The 21,767-nt window shown below is 48.1% G+C and overlaps 2 protein-coding genes across 2 annotated transcripts in view; one reads left to right on the top strand and one right to left on the bottom strand.

Moving 5' to 3' along the window:
- The window catches only part of Hcn4 (hyperpolarization activated cyclic nucleotide gated potassium channel 4), a 38,963-nt gene extending 38,147 nt beyond the window's left edge, over positions 1 to 816 (top strand). The window contains 1 exon segment of the mRNA XM_048369066.1: positions 793 to 816. Coding sequence (XP_048225023.1) covers positions 793 to 816 — 24 coding nt within the window.
- Positions 432 to 21,767, bottom strand: part of Neo1 (neogenin 1) — a 184,137-nt gene continuing 162,801 nt past the window's right edge. The window contains exons 25-31 of the mRNA XM_048369065.1: positions 19,135 to 19,279; positions 13,848 to 14,086; positions 13,068 to 13,160; positions 9,428 to 9,586; positions 4,596 to 4,859; positions 2,115 to 2,251; positions 432 to 1,169 (exon numbers count right to left, since the gene is read on the bottom strand). Of these exons, the coding sequence (XP_048225022.1) occupies positions 1,086 to 1,169; positions 2,115 to 2,251; positions 4,596 to 4,859; positions 9,428 to 9,586; positions 13,068 to 13,160; positions 13,848 to 14,086; positions 19,135 to 19,279 (1,121 nt within the window). The 3' untranslated portion in view covers positions 432 to 1,085. The remainder of the gene's footprint in view (positions 1,170 to 2,114; positions 2,252 to 4,595; positions 4,860 to 9,427; positions 9,587 to 13,067; positions 13,161 to 13,847; positions 14,087 to 19,134; positions 19,280 to 21,767) is intronic.

Raw genomic sequence — 21,767 nt, 5'->3', positions numbered from 1 at the left:
TCCTCGGTAACAGGAAGAACTGTGTTCACAAGGGCACGGGGAGGCCTGGTGGCAGGAGCCCCCTCCCCTCCCCCTCCCCCTCGGCGCCGGCGGCAGGAGAGGGCCCCCCCCCCCCCCCCCGCAACACGGCCAGCTCCTCAGACCCACCCACTGCACAGAAGGACTTCTAACCAGATCCGAACCCAACTCCAGCGGCAAGGTAGTGACAGCAAGAGGGACGTGCCGGGGAGGGCAGCACGGAAGACGCTTCCATTCTCTGCAGGCTTCTGGAAGAAAGTACATGACGGAAACATTCACAGAACCTTAGCAGCCCCTCCACTTCCTATCCCCCACCCCCAACCCCCACCCCCAATACCGAATCTGCACAGAAAGCCATAGACAAGTCTTTCAATGTTACATTTCATTCAACTCGATCTGTAATCTCACAGTGATGAGAGGAGAGTGTCAGGCCTTTAATAATTATAATAAAAAATAATAATAAAAAAAGCTTACAAACAGCAACGCAACATTTCCTCTCCCTCAAAGTGATGGATTAACAGCTGGCAGAGGATGCAAGGTTTCAGAATTAAAAAAATAAAAACAAAACCAAACACAAGCCTACCCCCGTCACAACCCATTCTGCCGGTGACTCCCCGCGCGCGGCCGGGCCACCGTGGAGAAGAGCACCGTGGACGTCCTGGGGGTTCGGGAGCGTTTTTGTTTTTGTTTTTGATTTTTTAGGGTAAAATAAAATAGGACACAAATAAAATTGTACACAAATCGCAATGTCTACACTCCATAAACGTGATGCAGGCGCAGCACGAGGACACAGCCTGACCGGCGTGAACGCACGCAGGCCGCACTCCGCCTCTTCCCTGGACACGGAATTTTGGCCCGTGGTGCCCAGTCCTGCGGTATCGGCAGGGAAGGGGGAGCCGCCGCCCCCGGTGCGGTCCACGCTGAGCGGACGCGGGCGGCTGTGCCGGCTGCTCCGCTGGCTCGCTGTGCTCAAGTGCGTCCTTCGTACTCTGTACAATTCCTTGTTTGCAAGGCTAAGTTCCACGACTTCCAGACTCAGGCTTGGAGTCACGTCCCCACGAAGGCCATCATGCTGTCGTGATGGCGTTTAGGTCCTTCATTAGTCCTTCCAGGTGCGCCATCTCTTTGGTCAGCTCATCTGGTTCATAGCTCTATGGAAAGGAGAACGCAGTTACTAGGGGTGACCTGAGGAGCTGTCCACACAGGGGCGCCCAGGCAGGCCGGCGTGCCCACACAGGGGAGCCCAGGCAGGCCGGCGTGCCCACACAGGGGAGCCCAGGCAGGCCGGCGTGCCCACACAGGGGCGCCCAGGCAGGCCGGCGTGCCCACACAGGGGCGCCCAGGTAGGCCGGCGTGTCCAGGGCCAGTGGTAAAACTGCTCCCCAGAAGGCTAGCCTGCCCGCACCTGAGCTGGCTGAGAAGATTGCGAAGTACCTAGAGGCACCCAAGGCCACCGAGAGGTCATTTCTCGACACCATACAATACCTTTCTCCCAACACACTCTCCCCAGGTCATAACGTCTCACCAGTTTAAGAAAAAAAAAAAGTGTGTGTATAAATAAACTATATATATGCACACGTATTTTACTGTTGTTAGTTATTAAGGTGTAAAGAGGGGTTATCTTTTCATAAGTCGGGTGAGGAGCACATTTCTTTTTTTAGGCAATGTCACCCCTTCTTTCATTCCCCACCACCCCTCCGTGTCCCCCGCCCATCCCCACCTACACTGCTGACCCTTTCTAGGTCTTGGTGATAGCAAGATGGTTACCGCACTGTCTTTCCAAGCTTTCCTCTTAGAGAATCCTGTGCTTAGAAATGCAGAGGCAGCTCTATTTATGGGGATGCTAGTTGTGTGTGTGTGTGTGTGTGTGTGTGTATATGGGTGTGAACACAACACACCTGTGTGTATAGTTGGCTTGGTGTGGTAAGTCAATTTAAGACACATCAGAGTGCGCATGAGAGAGCAAGCAGACCCAGTTCTCATCTCGTGTCTGCTCAAGGAGTGAACGGTGACTGCCTCGTGCTTCTCGGTGGTTAAGACCCCGGGCCTGCGCACGACGCGAGCGCGGCCACCACGCCCGCAGCCCGCGCACTTACGCTCTCGGAGTCTTCCAGCATCCTCGTGGTCTCCTGTACTTCAGGGGCACTGGGGACGACCACGGGCATGGGAGGCCGGCTCCTCCCTAAGGTCCCAATGGAAGCCGTCTTCACCGCGTGGATGTGGTGGTTCAGAGCTGAGGGCAAAGGACACTTGAGTCAGGTGGTGGCTCGGGCTGCGGCCTCAGAGCTCGAGCAGCCATCTTTCTCCGGCAACTTCTCGGGACGAGCGGGGAAGAGGGAGGCAGCGGGCATTCAGGGAGGACAGGGACAATGTCCCGCTGGCCTCAGAAACTCATCTCTCACGGGGCGGCGGCTCGCAGTCTCCTCAGAGCCCCGGGGGGGCCAAGCCTGCGCATCACACCCCTTACACGTCGTTTCTCCCTTCACTGCTGGCCTTGCCACGGTGGGCAAAGCCACCGGACCCCGACCGCACACAGGCAGTGGCCATGCTACCCGTGCGCTGCCATTCTCGTGCAGCTGAAGCCACGTTTCACTCGAGTCGCTAACGGAAGCAGGAGAAACCAGGAGGCTTCCCCCCAAATGGAAAGCATAGAAAAAGCGCTTCTGTAGCAAGCGGGGCACTGTTTTAAGGCCGGGCGTAGTGAGGCCGGGGTGCGGTGCTCGCTCTCAACACCACGGTTAGTTCACAGACAGACAACTGCATCACTTAAATGTTTTCTAGAAACTCAGTAAAGTGAACCTGGGAATGTAAGGAAAATATAAGTGTTTACTGCTAATGATAAAAAATATGAGTTTTGAGAATTCAAAGAAAAAAAACTGCATCTGTCACCTGAGCTTGACAGATTTTTATGTTTGCCCTGCCGGGCGTTAAGCCTAGGCCCTGCATGGATTAGGCAGGCGATCTACACGGAGCTACACGCGAAGCCCTCTGTCAGCGTCTAAGTTTATATTTATATACCTTGGTGACATTAGTAAATGCGTTTCCAGTCACAGAATGCATCAGCATTTGAAGATTGGACAAGTCAGAGAAGTCATGTTTTCCTAGTGACTGAGGAGTGATGTTTCAGGGTTGTACACTCAAAATGTATGAGTAGTTCATGGGTATGGTTTGAGATTGCACACTGTAAACAAACCTTCATGAAACGACAGCTTCTTAAGATTATTATAGTACCAAAAACGCTATGCAGTCTGGGTGTGGCAATACACGCCTTTAATCCGTTACTCGGGACACTGAGAAGGCTGGAGTGCGAGTTTGAGGGCAGTTTGGGCTGTACAGAAAAACCTGTATTTATTTTTTTAAAATCCGTATCAGAAACGTTATAAAAATGCCGTTGCCAACTACCCATTTGCGAGGCCAGATTTTCATCTTGTATTTCAACCAAAACAACATATTGCAACAGATTGAATGTAGCAGATAGGAGAGCCCAGCTGTCTCCATTCAGCCAGACACCGGAGGAATGTAAGACAATGACACTGCCCTCAGTGCAGATTTTTAAAGTTACTTTCACAAAAGTGTGCTATTTACCTTAATATGATAGGATTCTTGCTAGTATTTTAACTAATGGTTTAATGGAATACTTAAGGATGTCCTAAGTTTTAATTTCAAATGTGGTACATACAGATAAACTATAACCCTTGTTTTCTTTTGGTTGGTTGTGGGGCTTGAACTCGGGACAGCTTGAGCTGTCCTTGAGCACTCCAGCTCAAGGCTAGCGCTCCACCACTGCGCCACAGCGCCACTTCGGGTTTTCTGGTGGTTCACTGGAGATGAGAGTCTCAAGGACTCTCCTGCCCAGGCTGGCTTTGAACTACGACCCTCAGCTCTCAGGGGGTTCCCGAGTAGCTAGGGTGACAGGTGTGCGATCGCACCCAGCTTTGCTTTGTTTTTGAGGTACTGGAGTGTGAGCTTAGAATCTCGTGCTCTCTAGGCGGGCACTCTTACCACCGGAGGCACGCTTTCAGCCCGATTTTGTGCTCTTGGTAAGTTTTAGTATGTAAAGAAGTCCCAACCAACAACTCATCCTGAAACAAAGCATCACAACAGGAAACGGGGGTGGGGGAGGGGGAGGAGGAGCAAAGGCCAGGTCTGTGGTTGAGCTGCACAAAGTCAGACACATGACTAGAGGGCTATTCTCTTTTGTGGGGCTCCGCCTGAGGCCCAGTCCTGGGCCACTTGACCCTTCTCTAGCTTGTGGAGTGGGGTAATTCTCTCTCTCACTCTTACTAGAGAGTGAGATGATTCCAGGGGCTAGGTAGGAGTTAGGGCTTTTACCAAGGATTCTGCCTGTAAAAGAATCCAAAATGCTAACGACCAGCACACTGTTCTCCGGCTTGACTGGTGCAGAGCCCCAAGGCGGGAGGGAGCTCGGGCCCTTTCCGAGCAGGACGGTGATGCCCTGCCACACTCCGGATTGCTGGGCAAACTCAACAAGTATGTGCTTTATGATTCTGCAAAGGGGTGACTTCCGTTCCCAAGGGCGGGCGGGTCCACGCAGGGGCGCGGCTGCCCTCACTCACCTTGCTGGGACAGGAGCGGCATGCTCGGCAGGGCGGGGTCATAGGCGGGCGGTCCTGGGGGGGGGATGGCTGGCACGGCGAAGCTCTTCAGTGGGTGAGAAGGGCGGACGTGGGCCGTGGGAAGGCTCTGGCCTGAATCTTCCTCTTGGGAGCTGGCCAAGTAGGAGGAGCTGGTAGCACCTTCAGGGTCCTGGTGGTCAGTGCAGCACGTCTGGGACGAGGAGGCCGGCATGGTGTCAGTGCTGGGGGTGTTTCGGACAGATTCTACAGCGGGAGAGCCTCCACGTTAGCATTTACGGGACTGTCAGAGGGCACACAGTTCTCGTAACTTCTTGGGGTCCCTGACCAGTTCAATAAGCACATGGGACCAGTGCTAGCCCAGCTAAAAACACTGACTGACCTAAGAGTCCCAATCGGCTGTTCCAATGCTTCCAGCTACATAGCTAGGCAGTCACAACTTAGGGAACACAGATAATAGGTTCTGGAAACTAGTGTCTATAAATAAGTATGAAAGAGAATTTAAACTCCGCTGCCCCCCCCCCCCCCCCCCCCCGTCGATGCCTTTCCTAGACAGCCATGGCTAGTCACAAGGCTGCCCTAGTAACTGACATGAATCCACTTTGCCAGCAAGATCTATGGCCAACCCTCAGATCCTCCTGCCCCCCTGGGGCTGTGCGGAGCTTTGGTCTCACTAGTCTGAAAACCCACAGCTCAGGTGAGGATTGGACAACCAAATGGCCCAGAGATCTGCACAGCTTTAAGCTCCTGCCGAGGAGGGCGTTTTGGTCCGGAGAGCGGAATGGTGGTATGGATTAGCCTGGAGAAGGGAAGGCTTGGGAGGAACGTGGTAACCATCTCCAACACGTAGCGGGCAGAGCTGTCCTGAGGTGGCACAGTGTGACAGAGAGGCACTGCCTCTGGAGTCTGACACATCTGCAGTCTAGTTGGGGCATTCTGGAGGGGTGGATTTGCTAAAGTCCCCGAATCTTTGAGTCTAAGTTTCTTTATCTACAAAACAGGGAGAATGTCGGGCTGAGGATTAAAGGACATGTTTGAAAAGAGCTGAGCACAGTGCCTAATGGATGAGACTCCTGAGTGTTTACTGAGCACCAGGTGCTGTGCTGAGTGCTCTTCCCTCATTGGCTCATTTGTTCCCTAGAGTGACTGGGAAGGCATGGGGGGGAGGGGTTAAGCAAGCATGTACCCCCCAAACAGAACAAGCCAACAGCCGAGGCCCTGCACTGTTCCCCATGCCTGCTCCCGCCCCATGCCGCCTTTCCCTGACCAGCAGCAGCGACGCGGGTGGACTGCGGCCAGGAGACTCGCACACAGTGTGGGTAGGTAGGGCAGATACCGTCCTCGCCGGAAGGGTTGTGTGGAGGGCACCCGCCAGGCCGTGGCCTGGAGGCCTCTGACTGCTGGAATCCTCACCCTTAACATTTAATGCATGGCTGGGCGTCAGTGGCTCGCACCTGTCATCCTAGCTAATCAGGAGGCTGAGATCTGAAGACCATGGTTTGAAGCCAGCCAGGGCAGGAAAGTCTGTGAGACTCAGCATCAGTAAACTACTCGGAAGAAGCTGGAAGTGGCGCTGGGGCTCAAGTGACAGAGCACTTGAGTACAAAGAGGCTTAGGGACAGTGCCCAGGCGCTGAGTGCAAGCCCCAGGACCAGAAGAAACTAATTAATGTGTAAATGTGAGCCAGCTGCAGAAATTCAACCCATTTCTCTGCCTTTGTGAGGAAGCCATGAATCCTCAGCCCTGGGCATGGGGTAAATTCCCTTAGCTTAGGGAAATCTTGCTCTCCCAATGTGTCTCTGTCTATAATTCCCCAGCCCTGCTTAGGCCGCCTCTCAGCCTCTGAGGGATACGCTGGAGATGTCACCTCTCAGCTTGCTCAGGGCAACAATGGTCATGGCGGAAGAGCTGTTGACCACCACCTCTGTGGTCCTGGCCCAGGTGGACGGTGTTCAGGAAGTATGGAGGATGAGAGAAGGGAATGGGCTCCAGTCCTGGCCACAACAGCAGGTACCGGCAGGTTTACCTATAGCTCTGGGCACACAGGCCTACCCTGGTTAATGAAGTGACTGTCGGCAGAGCAGGGCTATCTGGTACTTTCTGGAGAGTACAGGCACACACTGCATTCTCTATGAGGGCTGTTTTTTTTTTTTTTTTGCCAGTACTGGGACTTGAACTCAGGGCCTGAGCACTGTCCCTGGCTTCTTTTTGCTCAAGGCTAGCACTCTACCACTTGAGCCACAGCGCCACTTCTGGCCGTTTTCTATATATGTAGTGCTGAGGAATCGAACCCAGGGCTTCATGTATAGGAGGCAGGCACTCTTGCCACTAGGCCATATTCCCAGCCCCTGAGGGCTGCTTTCTAACAGGGTGATACCAGGTACTACTCAGACGCTAGACTATGATTAAAATTCCTGTTTTAGCATGGGTGTAACTCTTGGCTGTATTTTTTTTTTAAGTTGTGGGGCTTGAACTCAGGGTCTGGGTGCTGTCCTTGAGCCTCTTTGTGTTTTAGGCTAATGCTCTACCACTTGAGCCACAGCACCATTTGCAGCTTTGTCTGACTGGTTTGTTTATTGGAGATAAAGAGTCTCATGGACTTTGCTGCCTGGGCTGGCCTCTCAGCCTCCTGAGTAGCTAGGGTTATGGGTTATAGGTGTGAGTACCCGGCATCCTGTTTTAAGTCACACGAAGCTCACGGAGTCCATGTGCTTGGCCAACGGCTTTTCCAGTATCAAGAGGTAGTGGCACAGTAAGTGCTCACAGCGCAGGGACTGCTGTGGGAGCACTAAGACCTAAAGACACAAGGGCTTAGGAAAACACAGTAGCAGGAGAACCTGGAGCATTTCTGGGTACTGAGTCTATTTTTCAAGTTGATCTCCAATGAGGCTTTACCCTTTTTAATCCTGTGTTCATTAAAGCAAGGAATCCTTTAGTAATACAAAGCACTACACTTTTCTCTCCCCTCTCTTTACTTTCTGATTGGTCAGTTATGGGGCTTGAACTCAGGCGCTGTCCCTGAGCTCTTTTGCTCAAGGCCAGTGCTCTCCATTTGAGCCATAGCACCACTTCCGGTTTTCTGGTGCTTCATCAGAGATAGTCTCATGGACTTCCTGCATGGGCTGGCTTTGAACCTCGACCGTCAGATCTCAGGCTCCTGAGTAGCTAGTTTTACAAGTGTGAGCCACCAGTGCTCTGCAGGATGACAGCCTTATCTAACCCCTAAATTCTTCTTAGTCCAGGACGAGGCAGGAGATGCTTACATGACTGGGAGAGAATGCTTCCCACTCACGCAGGTCCATATCTGAATGGGGGGAGGGATTCCTTGGCCCTCAAAATGGAGCAGTGTTAGGCACAGAATCTCCTTCCTAAGAGCAGGATTAGAAGGCTGCGCTGCGGTGTTCTGTTCTGTATAAGACCATGTCTGTAAGACAGATTTTGGTTCTCCACGCAGCCAGCTGGGACACCTGGAGACCCATTCTTTCTCTGAAGGTGGAATCACAACTCTGGATTTGGAAGGAAATAGCAGGAAAGCCAAATGCATGGGTTCAAGCAATAACAGCTGTGGAGCAGGTGGTGTTGGGAGCTATTAGGTATCCCCGAGTAAAGCTTTGGTCTTCATGTGCGAGGGCTTACTTATAACTGAGCAGAATTTAAAGACAGGGATGTAAAGGCAACCCAAGCTTCTAAGCATGACATTCTGAGATTCTTTTAAAATGGAGCTCACTTGAAATTTATTTCCCAGAACCGCCACCATTTAGTTCAAACATTAGTAATAGTTAATAGGCAAGCATCAAATAATGGAAAAACAGTATGTTGTATGTATAAGAAGTGATAGATTTATAGTTTAAAATGGAAAGGATGAAATTAATTTGCAATTAATTAGGAACAATAACATTTACTCCATTTACTCCCATCTTCATTACTTTCCACCTTAAAACTGGTGGATAATGCTGTTTCTTAGGACTTCTAAACTGGGACAGGTCTGTCTGGCAATGTATTTCAGCTACACAGAAGACTGGTGCGCTCACCTATCTGTGCTTGGGGACGCTCACCCTGTCCTCGTTTTCACAGGGTGAGGCCACCTGAGGTTTGTGGTCAGCACAAACTCCGTGTGGCTGGAGGCCCAGTGCCATCTGGTGGCTTCCAGACTCTGCCCCACTCCCATCTGCAGGGAAGGAACTAGTCCCTCATGGTGGCCCGACATGACGGCAGCTCTTAGGCCAAGAAAGGCAACCACTGAGGCCCCAGAACTACCCAGAATGAAGTTTCCTTCTTAATTGGAAGAAAAGTTAGGAAAAAGCAAAATCAAAAATGACCAAGTAGGGCTGGAAATGTGGCTGGCGGTAGAGCGCTTGCCTAGCATGCATGAAGCTGTGGGTTCGATTCCTCAGCACCACATACACAGAAGGAGCTGGAAGTGGCGCTGTGGCTCAAGTGGGAGAGGGTTAGCCTTGAGCAAAAGCTTAAGGACAGTGCTCAGGCCCTGGGTTCAAGCCCCATGCCTGGCAACAAAACAAAACAAAACACCCCCAACAACTAAGTTAAGATGCAAGTTGTATGAGATAGGACATGCTTATATGACTTGAATTATTGGTTTTTGTTTTTTGTTTTTTAACTATAATAGCACTGTGTACTGAAAGCTTAAAATTCAGGGAGAAAAGTGGAGTGAATTTTACAGAAAGAAATCTGAGTCCGCCACAGAAATGTTATGTTAAATAAGTAACAGAAAACGTCTAAGCAGGACAAGGCCTTCCCCCTTTCTGCTTGCCGACTCGGAAGCGTTCCCTGTGGGCTCGGTCCTCAGCTCTCACCTGTGGAATTGGCCCTGTCTGAAAGGGACAAGGATGTGCCAACGGGCCATGGGCTGCCCGGGTGGTAGAGATGACTGCGGGCTGGAGAAGCGAGGCTGCTGGAGTGGAAATGATGGTGAGGGTTATCGAGGGAATGGATGGGATGGGCACTAATCACGGCTGTGAATGAACACAAGACAGAGAAATGCTTAACATGCTTGCACAGACACACACAAATCACATTTCAAGAGCAAAGTCACCCTCTTCCCACCGCCCGCACTACCCAGTCACTCCCTTGGCTCTTTGGTAGAAGCTGGCTGAATCACAGCCATGGACTTCACACTTAACAATGAATACACTCCTATGCATTTTCTATGTATGTGCAGAGTAACAGTTCTAAGGAATATATATAAGAATGTTAACCATAGTTATTTGGCATAGGATTATAGTGAGGGCTTAAGAACATTTTCCCTCTTGATTGTGTTTCCCAATTCCTCTATTATAGAATGGACTACATAGGCTATTAAAAATATCTATTTGGATGCCACAACATATGAATCTATAGGCAAAAGAAACAGTGGCTTGTCTATGATAATTTTTTGTTCTTCTAAAGGTAGAGTTATTTTTTTTTTTGAGTACAGCCCAAATTCATTCTCTACTTTTTTTTTTTTGCCAGTCTTAGGCCTTGAACTCAGGGCCTGAACACTGTCCCTGGCTTCTTTTTGCTCAAGGCTAGCACTCTGCCACTTGAGCCACAGCGCCACTTCTGGCCGTTTTCTGTATACGTAGTGCTGGGGAATTGAACCCAGGGCTTCATGTATTCAAGGCACTCCACTAGGCCATATCCCAAGCCCCTCATTCTTTTTTTATTTGTCAGGAGTCGCATGTAATGGGTATTAGTAAATACGCAGCTGTTTAATCAGTTTTCCTTTCCTAAAAGGACCACAAATAAAATTTAATTCATGATCCAATGTAGTACTAAAAGCATGAACTGCAGATCTGCAGTAGCATTTCTTCTGCCTCCTGTCGAGGGGCTCAGCCATATCCATTAGCATTTTGAAACATAAACGCACAGTCCTTGTCTTTACTGGACAAGGGCTCAATTTGGTATATTTATTCATTTAGCTAAAGAACCCAAAGTTCTACACAGAGCTTCCACATACAACTTTCTCTGATGATGTCTCTTTAATGAAGATTTTTTTTTTTTTTTCAAAATCATGGGCACTGTCCATAAGCTCTTTTGCTCAAGACCTGCACTCCACTACTTTGAGCCACAGTTCCATTTCTAGCTTCCAGGTGGTTAACTGGAAATAAGAGTCTCCCAGACTGGCTTTGAACTGTGATCCTAAGATCTCAGCCTCCAGAGTAGCTAAGATTACAGGCATGGGCTATCATCACCCAGCTTTCTTTTCTCTTTTTTTGGTCATGGGGCTTGAACTCACGGCTAGGAGCTGTCCCTGAACTCTCTAGAGCCACAGCACCATGTCTGGTTTTTGAGATAAGAGTCTCAGACTTTCCTGCCCAGTCTAGCTTTATACTCAGATCTCAGCCTCTTGAGTAGCTAGATTATAGGTGTAAGCCATTGTACCTGGCTTTTTTTTTTTTTTTAAAGAGGCTTCAAGCTCAACCTTATGAGATATAAACATAGGAGCAAAACCAGCAGCCTAGGGCTAGGGCAGATTATTTCTTAGATATCCCTTAGAGAAGCTAGCTCTAAGCCTCAAGGGAACATACAAAAGAGAAAGAGGAGAGGGGGAAGTGAGGGAAGAGTGGAAGAGAGAGAGGGAGAGAGGGGGGTGAGGGAGGGAGGGAAAAGAATGATGTCAAGTCAGGCGTTGGTGGCTCATGCCGATTCTAGCTACTGAGGAGGATGAGATCTAAGGATTATGGTTTGCAGTCAGGCTGGGCAGACGAATCTGAGAGACTTTAATCTCCAATTAGCCAGCAACAAGTCAAAAGTGGCTCAAGTGGGGGAGAGCAGCAGTAGTGAGGGAAAAAGGTGAGTGTGAGATCTAAAGGCTCTGAGTTCAAACACCAGTACTGGGAGAGAAGAAAATGTCTACTGGAATAACATCTTTTCTTCTTTAACCTATCTAAAAGCAATAAATCTGGAAATACAGACTGTCCAATTTTTACAAGCTTTCAAAATAAGCCAGTTTAGGTAGGAGATCTTATACTAAATAAGCAGTTAAGCTATTTTCTTCTTGTAAGTAATAAGTAATTTTAGTGGATTAACTTTGACTCTTTATAAATAATTGTGTCTTAAACATGGAAGGACTTTGCAGGGCACCTCTTACACAGGGATACCATGGTTTTTCCCTAAAAGCTTTCAAATCTAGGCCTGACTATACAAAAGACCCTAAGCATAAGCTACTGTGTATAGAAATTACTTTTTTTTGTGTGTGTGTGTTTTTTTTTTTTTTGGCCAGTCCTGAGCCTTGAACTCAGGGCCTGAGCACTGTTCCTGGCTTCTTTTTGCTCAAGGCTAGCACTCTGCCGCTTGAGCCACAGCGCCACTTCTGGCCATTTTCTGTATATGTGGTGCTGGGGAATCGAACCCAGGGCCTCATGTATACGAGGCAAGCGCTCTTGCCACTAGGCCATATCCCCAGCCCCAGAAATTACCTTTTAAGGAATAATTTTTAAGTGTATAGTGTGTGTGTGTGTGTGTGTGTATGCGCGCGCGCACAGCGCTCAGAAGTTCCAACAAGTGTGGAAAGTGGGAGGAATGCTCCAAAGAGGATGCTATGAAGTATTTCTTTGTATGTGGGGCATTCATGGCTATTTAAATCACATTTTTGTTGGCAGAGAATCCTTAACTGGAAGCTCCACATTGTCAGTCCAAAAGGCTATCCTGAAAACAGAGACGAGGGAGAGGAAGGAAACAGTGGTCTGAAAAAAAAGAATTTGGTGTCATTTCTTTTCTTTTTTTTTTTTTTTTTGAGTGTTTTCTTATATAGCTCAGACTGATCTGGACCTCAGTAAGTAGCCCAGGAGTGGCCTTGAACTCCCAGTCCTCTGGCCTCACTCAGTCTCTGGAGTGCTGGGATTACAAGTGTGTACAACTATTCCTGGGGCTTTTTTTTTTTTTTTTTTAAATCGTGATACTTAACCTATTTTGAATTTCAACTATTATTAAAGGAGGACCAGCAACTTTCATGCTTATCAAAATGAGGCACTGGTCAAAAGACATCGACAAAAAAGTTGCTTTACAAATCTTGTGCTGCAGACCTGAAGCAACTCTAAAATATAAGGTCTGCTCGTTCAAAACTGCACTCCACAGGTGATCCTCGCCACTGAACGTGTGTGGGGGAGGAGCGCGCGTGCTGCCTTGTAAAGCTCAGCGCTCTGGTCTCAAGCAACGCGCCCCCAGCTCTCATGGAGATGCTGGGTCCTTTAAGAGACATGGACATTTCGCTGCTCCTGGGAGACAACATACATGGCTTCTTAGTTTATTTACCCATAGCTTCAAGATGCTAGCCTTAAGAATGCTATCTATCCCAAAAACATGGCAAGAGTTTGCTCTTTCTCCCTTCAAAGTGTCATGACTTTGGTAAATTATCTTTCATGTTAGGATCAAGGGGAGTCAAAGGGATCACTCTTGTTGCTCCCCACGTGATGGGACAGACCGGCAGCACTCAGGAAAGAGGCTTCTACTTACGCTGGGGTGGCTGAGAGTCAAAGGGCATCATCATTTTGGGCCTCATTCCCCGCCTTCCAGCCAGCGTAGACATGCTGTCCTCTGACTCATGCCCTAGACATCAAACGGGAGCGGAGGTGAGCTGCAAGCATCTGCTCTAGGCCACTGCGCAGTCTCCATAGAACATTTCTTTCTGGCCAGTCCTGGGGCTTGAACTCAGGGCCTGAGCACTGTCCCTGGCTTCCTTTTGCTCAAGGCTAGCACTCTACCACTTGAGCCACAGCGCCACTTCCAGTTCCTTCTGTGTATGTGGTACTGAGGAATCGAACCCAGGGCTTCCTGTATACAAGGCAAGCACGCTACCGCTAAACCACCTTCCCAGCCCCCACAGGAGAACATTTCTAATGGGACACCCAGGACTGGACTTGAACCACACAAGGGGAACAACACGGCCCACTGTGCTTCTGTGCATGTCTGTAAGAGCATCTAGACCACCATGTCTGAACTAAGGACAGCGAGAGTCCTCCCACAGTGAGGGATGCGGAAAGCAGGTGTGATTCAGGGGTTCGCAGGCCTGACTGCAGCCTGATGACACCTAAGACTCAGGAAGGTGTCCCCATGGGGACAGAGCCTCCCGTAACAAGCCCTCTAATGGGCTCCAATGGTGACCAAATCTCCCAACACATTTCTTAAAATAACCTTTTACATGAATCACCAAATTAAGGCAACCCTGCAAAGTGGAACATAATTTACATGAACCGTCTCTCAACAGTTAGGGACAAAACCTGCCCTGAAAATTACCTCTGTATGAATTTCGCCTTTGATGGATATTGCTGTCCATGGAATTGTCCACTGGCGTGATATCTTGAGAGTTGCGAGGAATTGGAGTATCAGTCATGATAGGGTTTGGGTCTGGGGACTTATCAATGGGCTTCAGCTCCAGCCTCTCGTGATGGATCCAGAGGTCTGGCGGTTTAACATCCTTGGAGTTCCCTTTGTACTTGTGGGAGCCATTTACTGATTTGCAGGCAGCTCGTTTCCTAGGCACAAAATTGAAAGGCATTTACATTTTTAAAAATTCTTTCCCGGTCTTGGGTCTTGAACTCAGGGCCTGGGCATTGTCCCTAAGCTTCTTTTTTTTTTTGACCAGTCCTGGGCCTTGGACTCAGGGCCTGAGCACTGTCCCTGGCTTCTTTTTGCTCAAGGTTAGCACTCTGCCACTTGAGCCACAGCGCCACGTCTGGCCATTTTCTGTATATGTGGTGCTGGGGAATCGAACCCAGGGCCTCATGCATACGAGGCAAGCTCTCTTGCCACTAGGCCATATCCCCAGCCCCTGAGCTTCTTTTTGCTCAAACCTAGTGCTCTACCACAAGCCGCAGCTCCACTTCTGGCTCTTTTTTTCTAATTTACTGGAGATAAGAAGAGTCTCATGGACTTTCCTGCCTAGGCTAAGCTTTGAACCATGATCCTCAGATCTCAGCCTCATGAGTAGCTAGGATTACAGGTGCGAGCCATTGGTACCTGGCTTAAAAGATCAAATTCTAGCCAGGTGCTGGTAGTTCAGGCCTATAATTCTTGGGAGGCTGAGATCTAAGGATTGCGAGTTGAAGCCAGCCCAGCCAGGAAAGTCCATGAGACTCTTATGTCTAGGAAACTGGAAGTGGAGCGGTGGCTCAGAGTGGCAGAGCTCTAGCTTTGAGCAAAAGAGCTCAGGGACAGTGCCCAGTCCCTGTGTTCAAGCCCCATGACCGACAAAAAGAAAACCAAATCAAAACAAACCTTTTGAACACATCTGTCAAGAGTCAGAATCTAACCTAAGAAGCAAAAACAGGGCTGGGATGTAGCATAGTGTCAAAGCGCTTGCCTAGCAAGTGCAAGGTCCTGGGTTTGATCCCCAGTACCAAAAAAGAAAAGACAAAAAAGAAAAAAAAAAAAAGAAAAATAATAAAAATTTGAAAAAAAAAGAAAAGAAAAAAAGAAGCAAAAACAAAAGAACCAGAGGCAAAAAGTCTAGTATTTTCTCCTGTTTGTGGACTGTGTTAGTGTGTATCTGCGTACTGCCTATTTCGTTTTTTTGGTGTTAAAAGATTATCAAGTTAGTACTTTAAACTCTCTAAAACTGTCCTCAAGTTTCTAATTGACAGAGAAATACAACAGAGCAGCAAGGTGAAGTAGGTTGCATGCAAATATTAAGTCAAACTATAAAAGGGACTTCAGTATCCTTGAATTTTGGTGTCACTGAAAGGGACTGTCATGGATACTGACAGGTGACTGCCTTCAGGGTATTTGGGGAATAAAGGTAGGCAGAGGTTTGTAAGCAGCTAGTGATAGGAACCATGTAGTAGGAGGGTTGTAATTATAATTATTTCTCAAGATAGAAGTCTGAGTATATTTTAATGCTGAAGGAATACAGCCAATAGAGTGAGATGTGAAAAGGATATCAACAAGTAAATGGTCTTAGAAAGACAGAAGACAATGAGACCAGAGGACAAACAGAAGAGCTGGCCTTGAAAGGGGAGAAGTACACTTAGGAAAGGGGAGGAATAGCTATTACCAGTGTAGAAAGGACTCAGATTAGTATACCTCTCATCTACTATGGTTTGGATCTGGTGTATCCCCTACGTTTTTTTTTTGCCAATCCTGGGGCTTGAACTCAGGGGGCTTGAGCACTGTCCCTGGCTTCTTTTTGCTCAAGGCTAGCATTCTACCACTTGAGTCACACCGCCATGTCTTTTTCTAAATATGTGGTGTTGAGGAATCGAACCCAGGGCTTCATGTACACAAGGCGAGCACTTTACCACTAGGCCATATTCCCAGACATCCCCAAGTTTTTATGCTGAAAATGTGATATCCCCTATTAATGGCAGAGAGAAGTGGTCCCTTTAAGAGACAAAGAAAGATTAGTGGAGGAAAATTAGGTCACTGGAGGCATCACTCATGGAGAAGCTTGAGACAGTTCTCACAGGACCAGGCTTGTTTCCTAGAGAAGTGGGCGTTGTAAGGGAGCCTGGCACCTGTTCCTAATTCCTCCCGTGCATACAACCAGTTTCCTTTCTGCTTCTGTGACCCATGGCTCTCACTGCATTAGCACTATGCTGTTTCATCCGCCAGAATCATGAGCCAAATGAATCTTTTTTGGTTGTTGTCAGTCGTGGGGCTTGAACTCTGGGCCTGGGAGCCGGCCCTGAGCTCTTCAGCTCAAGGCTAGCATTCTAGCACTTGAGCCATGCGGCCACTGGTGGTTAATTGGGGATAAGAGTCTCATGGACTTTCCTGCCCAGGCTGGCTTCAATTTGAACCTCGATCCTCAGACTGCCTCCTGAGTAGCTAGGATTACAGGCGTGAGCCACTGGTGCCCAGTGGTGCTCTTTATAAAGTACCCAACCTACAGAACAGACTAATAGTTCATCTGATAGCTCTAGCTTCATCTTGAAGGAGAAGCTGGGCCATCTGTTGAGAGTAAGGAGGGAGCTCAAGTGAAAATGCTTAGGTTTTCTAAAATTCTCTACTGATTTGGGGTTGCAAGATGCTATAAACAGTTACTATCTAAGTGGAAGGTACTTTAGGTTTTAGGAAGAAAAAAGCAACAAGAAAAAGAAAAGCTCTTACTTTTAACTGGCTAATGGGATATTTGCAAAGCAGCTGTTAGGGGGGAAAGAAGAGGAAACGCTCTATGAAGACTTGACATCATTATTTTAAAAACAGAACTCAAACCTGGAGTACTTGCAAATTCCATTAGAGTACACAGCCTATTATCAGCCCATTTCCTAGTCTGAATCTGAAGAACAAATACCATGAGGTTTATTTACTTTGAATTTTAAATCTAAAGCACTAAGGAGTTCTTTGTCCTTTTGGCTTTTAGATTCTATTAAAGATCTCAAAAATCCTCAAACAGGATATAAAAGCCAAGTTCATAAAGATAGGTAAATGTAAAATGCCAAATAAAGAAGCTTGAAGAAAAGTTCTAGAGTAGACAAAAAAAAAATGTAGTCTTTGAAGCTTTTAAGAAACACGGTTATCCACGATACAAAGTGAACAGGGCGCTGTAAGAGGCGGTGATCAGGAAGGATATAAAAGGAGTCCTCATTCTCATTCTCTTGGAAAAGTGAGGTAATGTAAACCATGGAAAGGTGTTTTATTTGAGCAAAAGAAAGAGGTTTAAAATATCACATAAACTACATAAAAAGACAAAGTCATTCTTAGCAGCCGTTCCAGGGTTCTTGCCCTGCCCTATATATTGAAGATAAATAGATCATTATTGAATATATGCATTCTTGCCTTGGGTGGATCTACTCTGAAAGATACCCGCAAGCACAGGCATGACTTTCCATTTTCTGGCGCAAATCCTCCTCACGTCCTCTCAGGATGCTGGATCGAAGTGATTTTGCGATTAGGGGCAACTTGGATATCTCCTTTCTCTGTCTCTGTCTTGCTGGCTAGATGGATGATGGGCTGTGCGAGTGAAGGGTTCTCTTCAACTCTGGACCGTAGCATGTGTGTGTCATCAAGCGCGATGTGGCGGAACGCCTTGCTCGTTGCTCTTGGAGCATTAGGAACATTAGGAAACAAGTCTTGACGTCCCAGAGGGCTCTGTGAAGCTGTGACTGGCAATCGTCTATTAGAGTAACACCCTCTCCGCATGCTTGGCAGCACTTCTTTTAAAAATCTTTCTAAATTTCCATTTGTAGTCAGAGGTTTATGGTTTTCCCCCACCTTGGCTGGACACAGGCTGCTGTAGGCCTGGCTCACGCATCGCAGGTTGCCTGGCTTGCTGTCCACACACAGACAGTGCTCCAAAGGGTGCCAGGCAACACTCGTCAGCCCTCGCTCTCCTCTCCAGGTATCTTCTCTGCTGGGCTCCAAAATCAAGTCGGTTGAGCTAAATGAACACTCTTTGCTTGGTGATCTTGCTCCTGGCTTCCAGTTGGATATGGCAATAAAAGGGGCTGGCCACATTCCTCTAGCTCTGCCATGTTCACGCCTGTCATCCTAGCTACTCAGGAGGCTCAGACCTGAAAATCATGGTTCAAAGCCAGCCTGGGCAGGAAAGTTCGTGAGACTCTTATCTCCAATTAACCACCACAAAACCAGAAGTGGTGCAGTGGCTCAAAGCGGCTGAGTGCTAGCCTTAAGCTGAAGAACTCAGGGACAGCGCCCAGGCCCAGAGTTCAAGCCCCACGACTGACAAGAGAAAAAAAAAAAAAAGATAAAAAAATGCCATCCTTGCAAAGGGCACAAATAGAGCCTGCAGGCCTGGAAGCTGTTCTGGGTGGGCGGGAGAGTCGGAAAGCCCAAGACCGTGCAGTGCACTCCTGCAGGCGGCGTCCTCGTTGTCCTGCACTTGGGCTTCACTGCATGGAGGAGCTCCGTGTGACTTTGCTTTCATAAACTTATTATTTTTAACTTTTTAGCTTGAAACACATGTTGTACCATTATAAGTTTTCATTTCTACCCCCAAAATTAATTATTGTTATTAACTAATTATTATTCCTTATACAGTGGCTTTGGTCTCCCCAGGGTCAGAACACTGACACCACATCACTGTTGCCTGTGGCCTGCTCGCAGTCACCCAGGGCCTGGGATTCCCAGGACAACAGTGCCCTCCTCTGGGGACTGACTAGGGCTGTTCCTCCTGGGCATCTGCTTGGTTAATAATTCCTTCTCAGCACCAATTTGCTCATCATCAGTGCACCACGAGCATTCCTCCCTGCTAGTGCAGAGAGGGTGCGTGGTATGCATGTGTGTGTGGGGGGTGGGGGGAGGTATCTGTGATTCCAAATGTTTTAAGGAGCTTGTCAAGGTGTGTAAAAGCTGACTCTTTACTGAGAACTTTCTTAGGGATTATTTTCTGCAGCTTCTTTTTCTCCTGTGTCTTCGTTAGACTTCTTTTCACTGGGTGTTAAGAAGTTTTAAACTCCACGACACGCACAGGGCCCCCCTCCCCCCCAGTCAGTCACAGACATGGTCCCGTGCTGCTTCCACACTGCTCCCCACGGGCTCTTGCCTTCAGCTCTTCGCACCAGTCTAAGAAGGGCTGCGTGGAAGTAAAAGGGGAAACTCTGTGGATACATTTGGGGCTGCTTACTTTTTCTGGTGAGAGGTGGTGCGCCGAGTACAGAAGACGGCGATGATGACGACCACTATGATGGTGATGACGCCGACAGACACGATGATGACCAGCAGCATGTTGCTGTCTAGAGAAGTGGGGCTCCCGTGAGGGCTGTTGCTGCCTGCACAGGAAAAGCGGACATTGGTTAACTTATTCCTTTTCAAAAATGCATTCACTTAGGCTATCACGCACTCGGAACGTTCTAGAGAAGGTTGCTTCCTAACTCGCTCTGAGCCCTCGAGTGCTGAGGTAAGGTGAGGAACTCCCCGATGATGAGCAGAGACACTCCCCGGATGCAGGGCCCAGCCCAGCCAAGGCAGCGACTCAACTGTGCTGCAATTTCAAGTGGTTTCAAAGGCTCAGGCATACTTGGAGGGATAAAGGGTCTTGCCTCCCTGGTGGCTTTCTTATAACATACACAATGCACCCTGCAAAGTACTATTTCTAAATCACCTGGCTTTTTTTCCCCCTCAGTCCTGGGCCTTGGACTCAGGGCCTGAGCACTGTCTCTGGCTTCCTTTTCCTCAAGGCTAGCACTCTGCCACTTGAGCCACAGCGCCGCTTCTGGCCGTTTTCTGTATATGTGGTGCTGGGGAATCGAACCCAGGGCTTCATGTATAAGAGGCAAGCTCTCTTGCCACTAGGTCATATTCCCAGCCCCCACCTGGCTTTTTTTGTCTTTCAAAACATTAACCTAATGACTATGTGTTGAGTGGCTATTATGTTTCAATCACAGCTTGAGGTACTAAATGATGAACAATAAAGATGTGTTTTTATTATTGCTGAGGTTGGGGTAGGACAAGCAATAAAGAAGAAATGAGTAGTTAGCAATTACAAGTGCCATGCTAGAAAATGAGATGAGGAATATGATAGGGTGACTGTGTGGCTAATTGAGATGGAAAGGCTGTTCTGAATTCAATGCAGATGGCCAGGGATACCCAAGTGGCATGGCTGAGCACAGGGCACTGGCCCACAGGGACAATCCTTTTCCACAGCACCGGAGGGGAAGCCAGGCCTGAAGCTCGCACTTACACATTCTGAGAGCCTCCCAGGGTCCCTGTGCACAGGGACCAAGGAGACAAACTACACAGCATCCAGCTGTCAGGAGGACTCAACCTGGAGTCTACATCCAATTTGGCTTAAGCTGTTTTACTGTATTGATAAGTGAATTAGAAAGAAAGAAGAGGAGAAGGAGGGAGGGAGAAAGGGAAGGAGGGAGGGAGGAAGGGGGGAAGGTGAGAGGGAAGGGGAGAGGGAGAAGAGAGTTTTTCTGATACAATGGCACTTGAGTTGCTATTCAGAAGGATTCCATCAAGCGAAACTTTCAGGGAAGAGCTCTTTGAAGATAAGAACAGCTGGTAGAGGAATCCAGAAGCAGGAAAAGGCAGCCAGTATTGCTTAATCATTGAGATGTGACTTAGAGAGAAGGAAATGAGAAGAAAAAAGTGTAGTTGAGGCCAGAGATGTGCAGAGCTCAGATCAGTTTGGCCCTTAAAGAAATTCAGATTTTCTTCTATTGTTGCTACTTCCCATTGCTTATAGGATGAGGTTGGGGCTTTTTTATCATAGTCTTCTGTAATGTAAACAAGTCCTGGTGTCTTCTACTTTTTCAAACATATTTCTTTGCTTCCTACCTCATTACTTAAGTCAAAATGAAGCACCATAGGCCTAAGCACCAGATATCTTGTTTCGCCTTTTAATTATCCTCTTTGGGTCTAACAGTCAGAGCTGTACAATAGCCAGAGGAGCTGCCTTGTCTAGTAATGAGTTTCTAGCTGTTAGAAGAATGTAGGAAGAGGCATCCTATCGCTGTAGGGTGTTATGAGAATCTTGTGTTTTCGGAGAAATTTCCTCTAGTGATTCTTGTGCCACCTGCTTTATACACTTATGGACAAATTCAAACTTTACCCACTGTGGGAATACATTCTGCAATGCTGGATTAGCTGGCCTTCCAACTTTGATTCTGTGATTTTAGAGACTTCATCTAACAGAGGGCTAAATCTGGGCTGATTTAGAAGGGCTTAAAAGCTTATTCATCTACATTTTGGTCAATCATTCCTAAGCCTTCGTTTCTGAGAAAAAGTAAAGTAGATGATGTAAACTGTCCAGACTGACCTTCAACAAAGTCAGGTTTTTGTCTTTGAGAAGACGACAGTACTGGGACTGGCCTGTTCATGGTCCACCTTTCTCATCACGAGTGCTGAGCACTGGTGGGAAGCCACCACAAACCAGAGCCTGGGGGTTGGGGTATGGGGGTCGGGGGGTGGGGAGAGGGGGGGAAGTAGAAGCACGCAAGTCCACCTGGTTCTAAACAGAGGCTGATTTCACTCAAGTATGGCCAGTACTTTTTTTGTTGTTGTTTTGTGGGTATTTTTGGTGCCAGTCCTGGGCTTGAACTCAGGGTCTGGGCGCTGCCTACACTCTACCATTTGAGCCACAGCTCTACTTTCTTGCCTGAGCTGGCTTCAAACCACAATCTTCAGTTCTGCCTCCTGAGTAACTAGGATGCCAGGCAACAGCACCACTTTGTTATCCTGACAGATGGACATGGACAGAACACTGCAATCCCACAGTTAGACTACGAGTCTCTAGGAGACTGCACTTTCTTT

This window comes from Perognathus longimembris, chromosome 20 (genome assembly GCF_023159225.1).
Source record: "Perognathus longimembris pacificus isolate PPM17 chromosome 20, ASM2315922v1, whole genome shotgun sequence".
Taxonomy (NCBI): Eukaryota; Metazoa; Chordata; class Mammalia; order Rodentia; family Heteromyidae; genus Perognathus; species Perognathus longimembris.
This window is presented reverse-complemented; position numbering and strand designations above follow the sequence as displayed.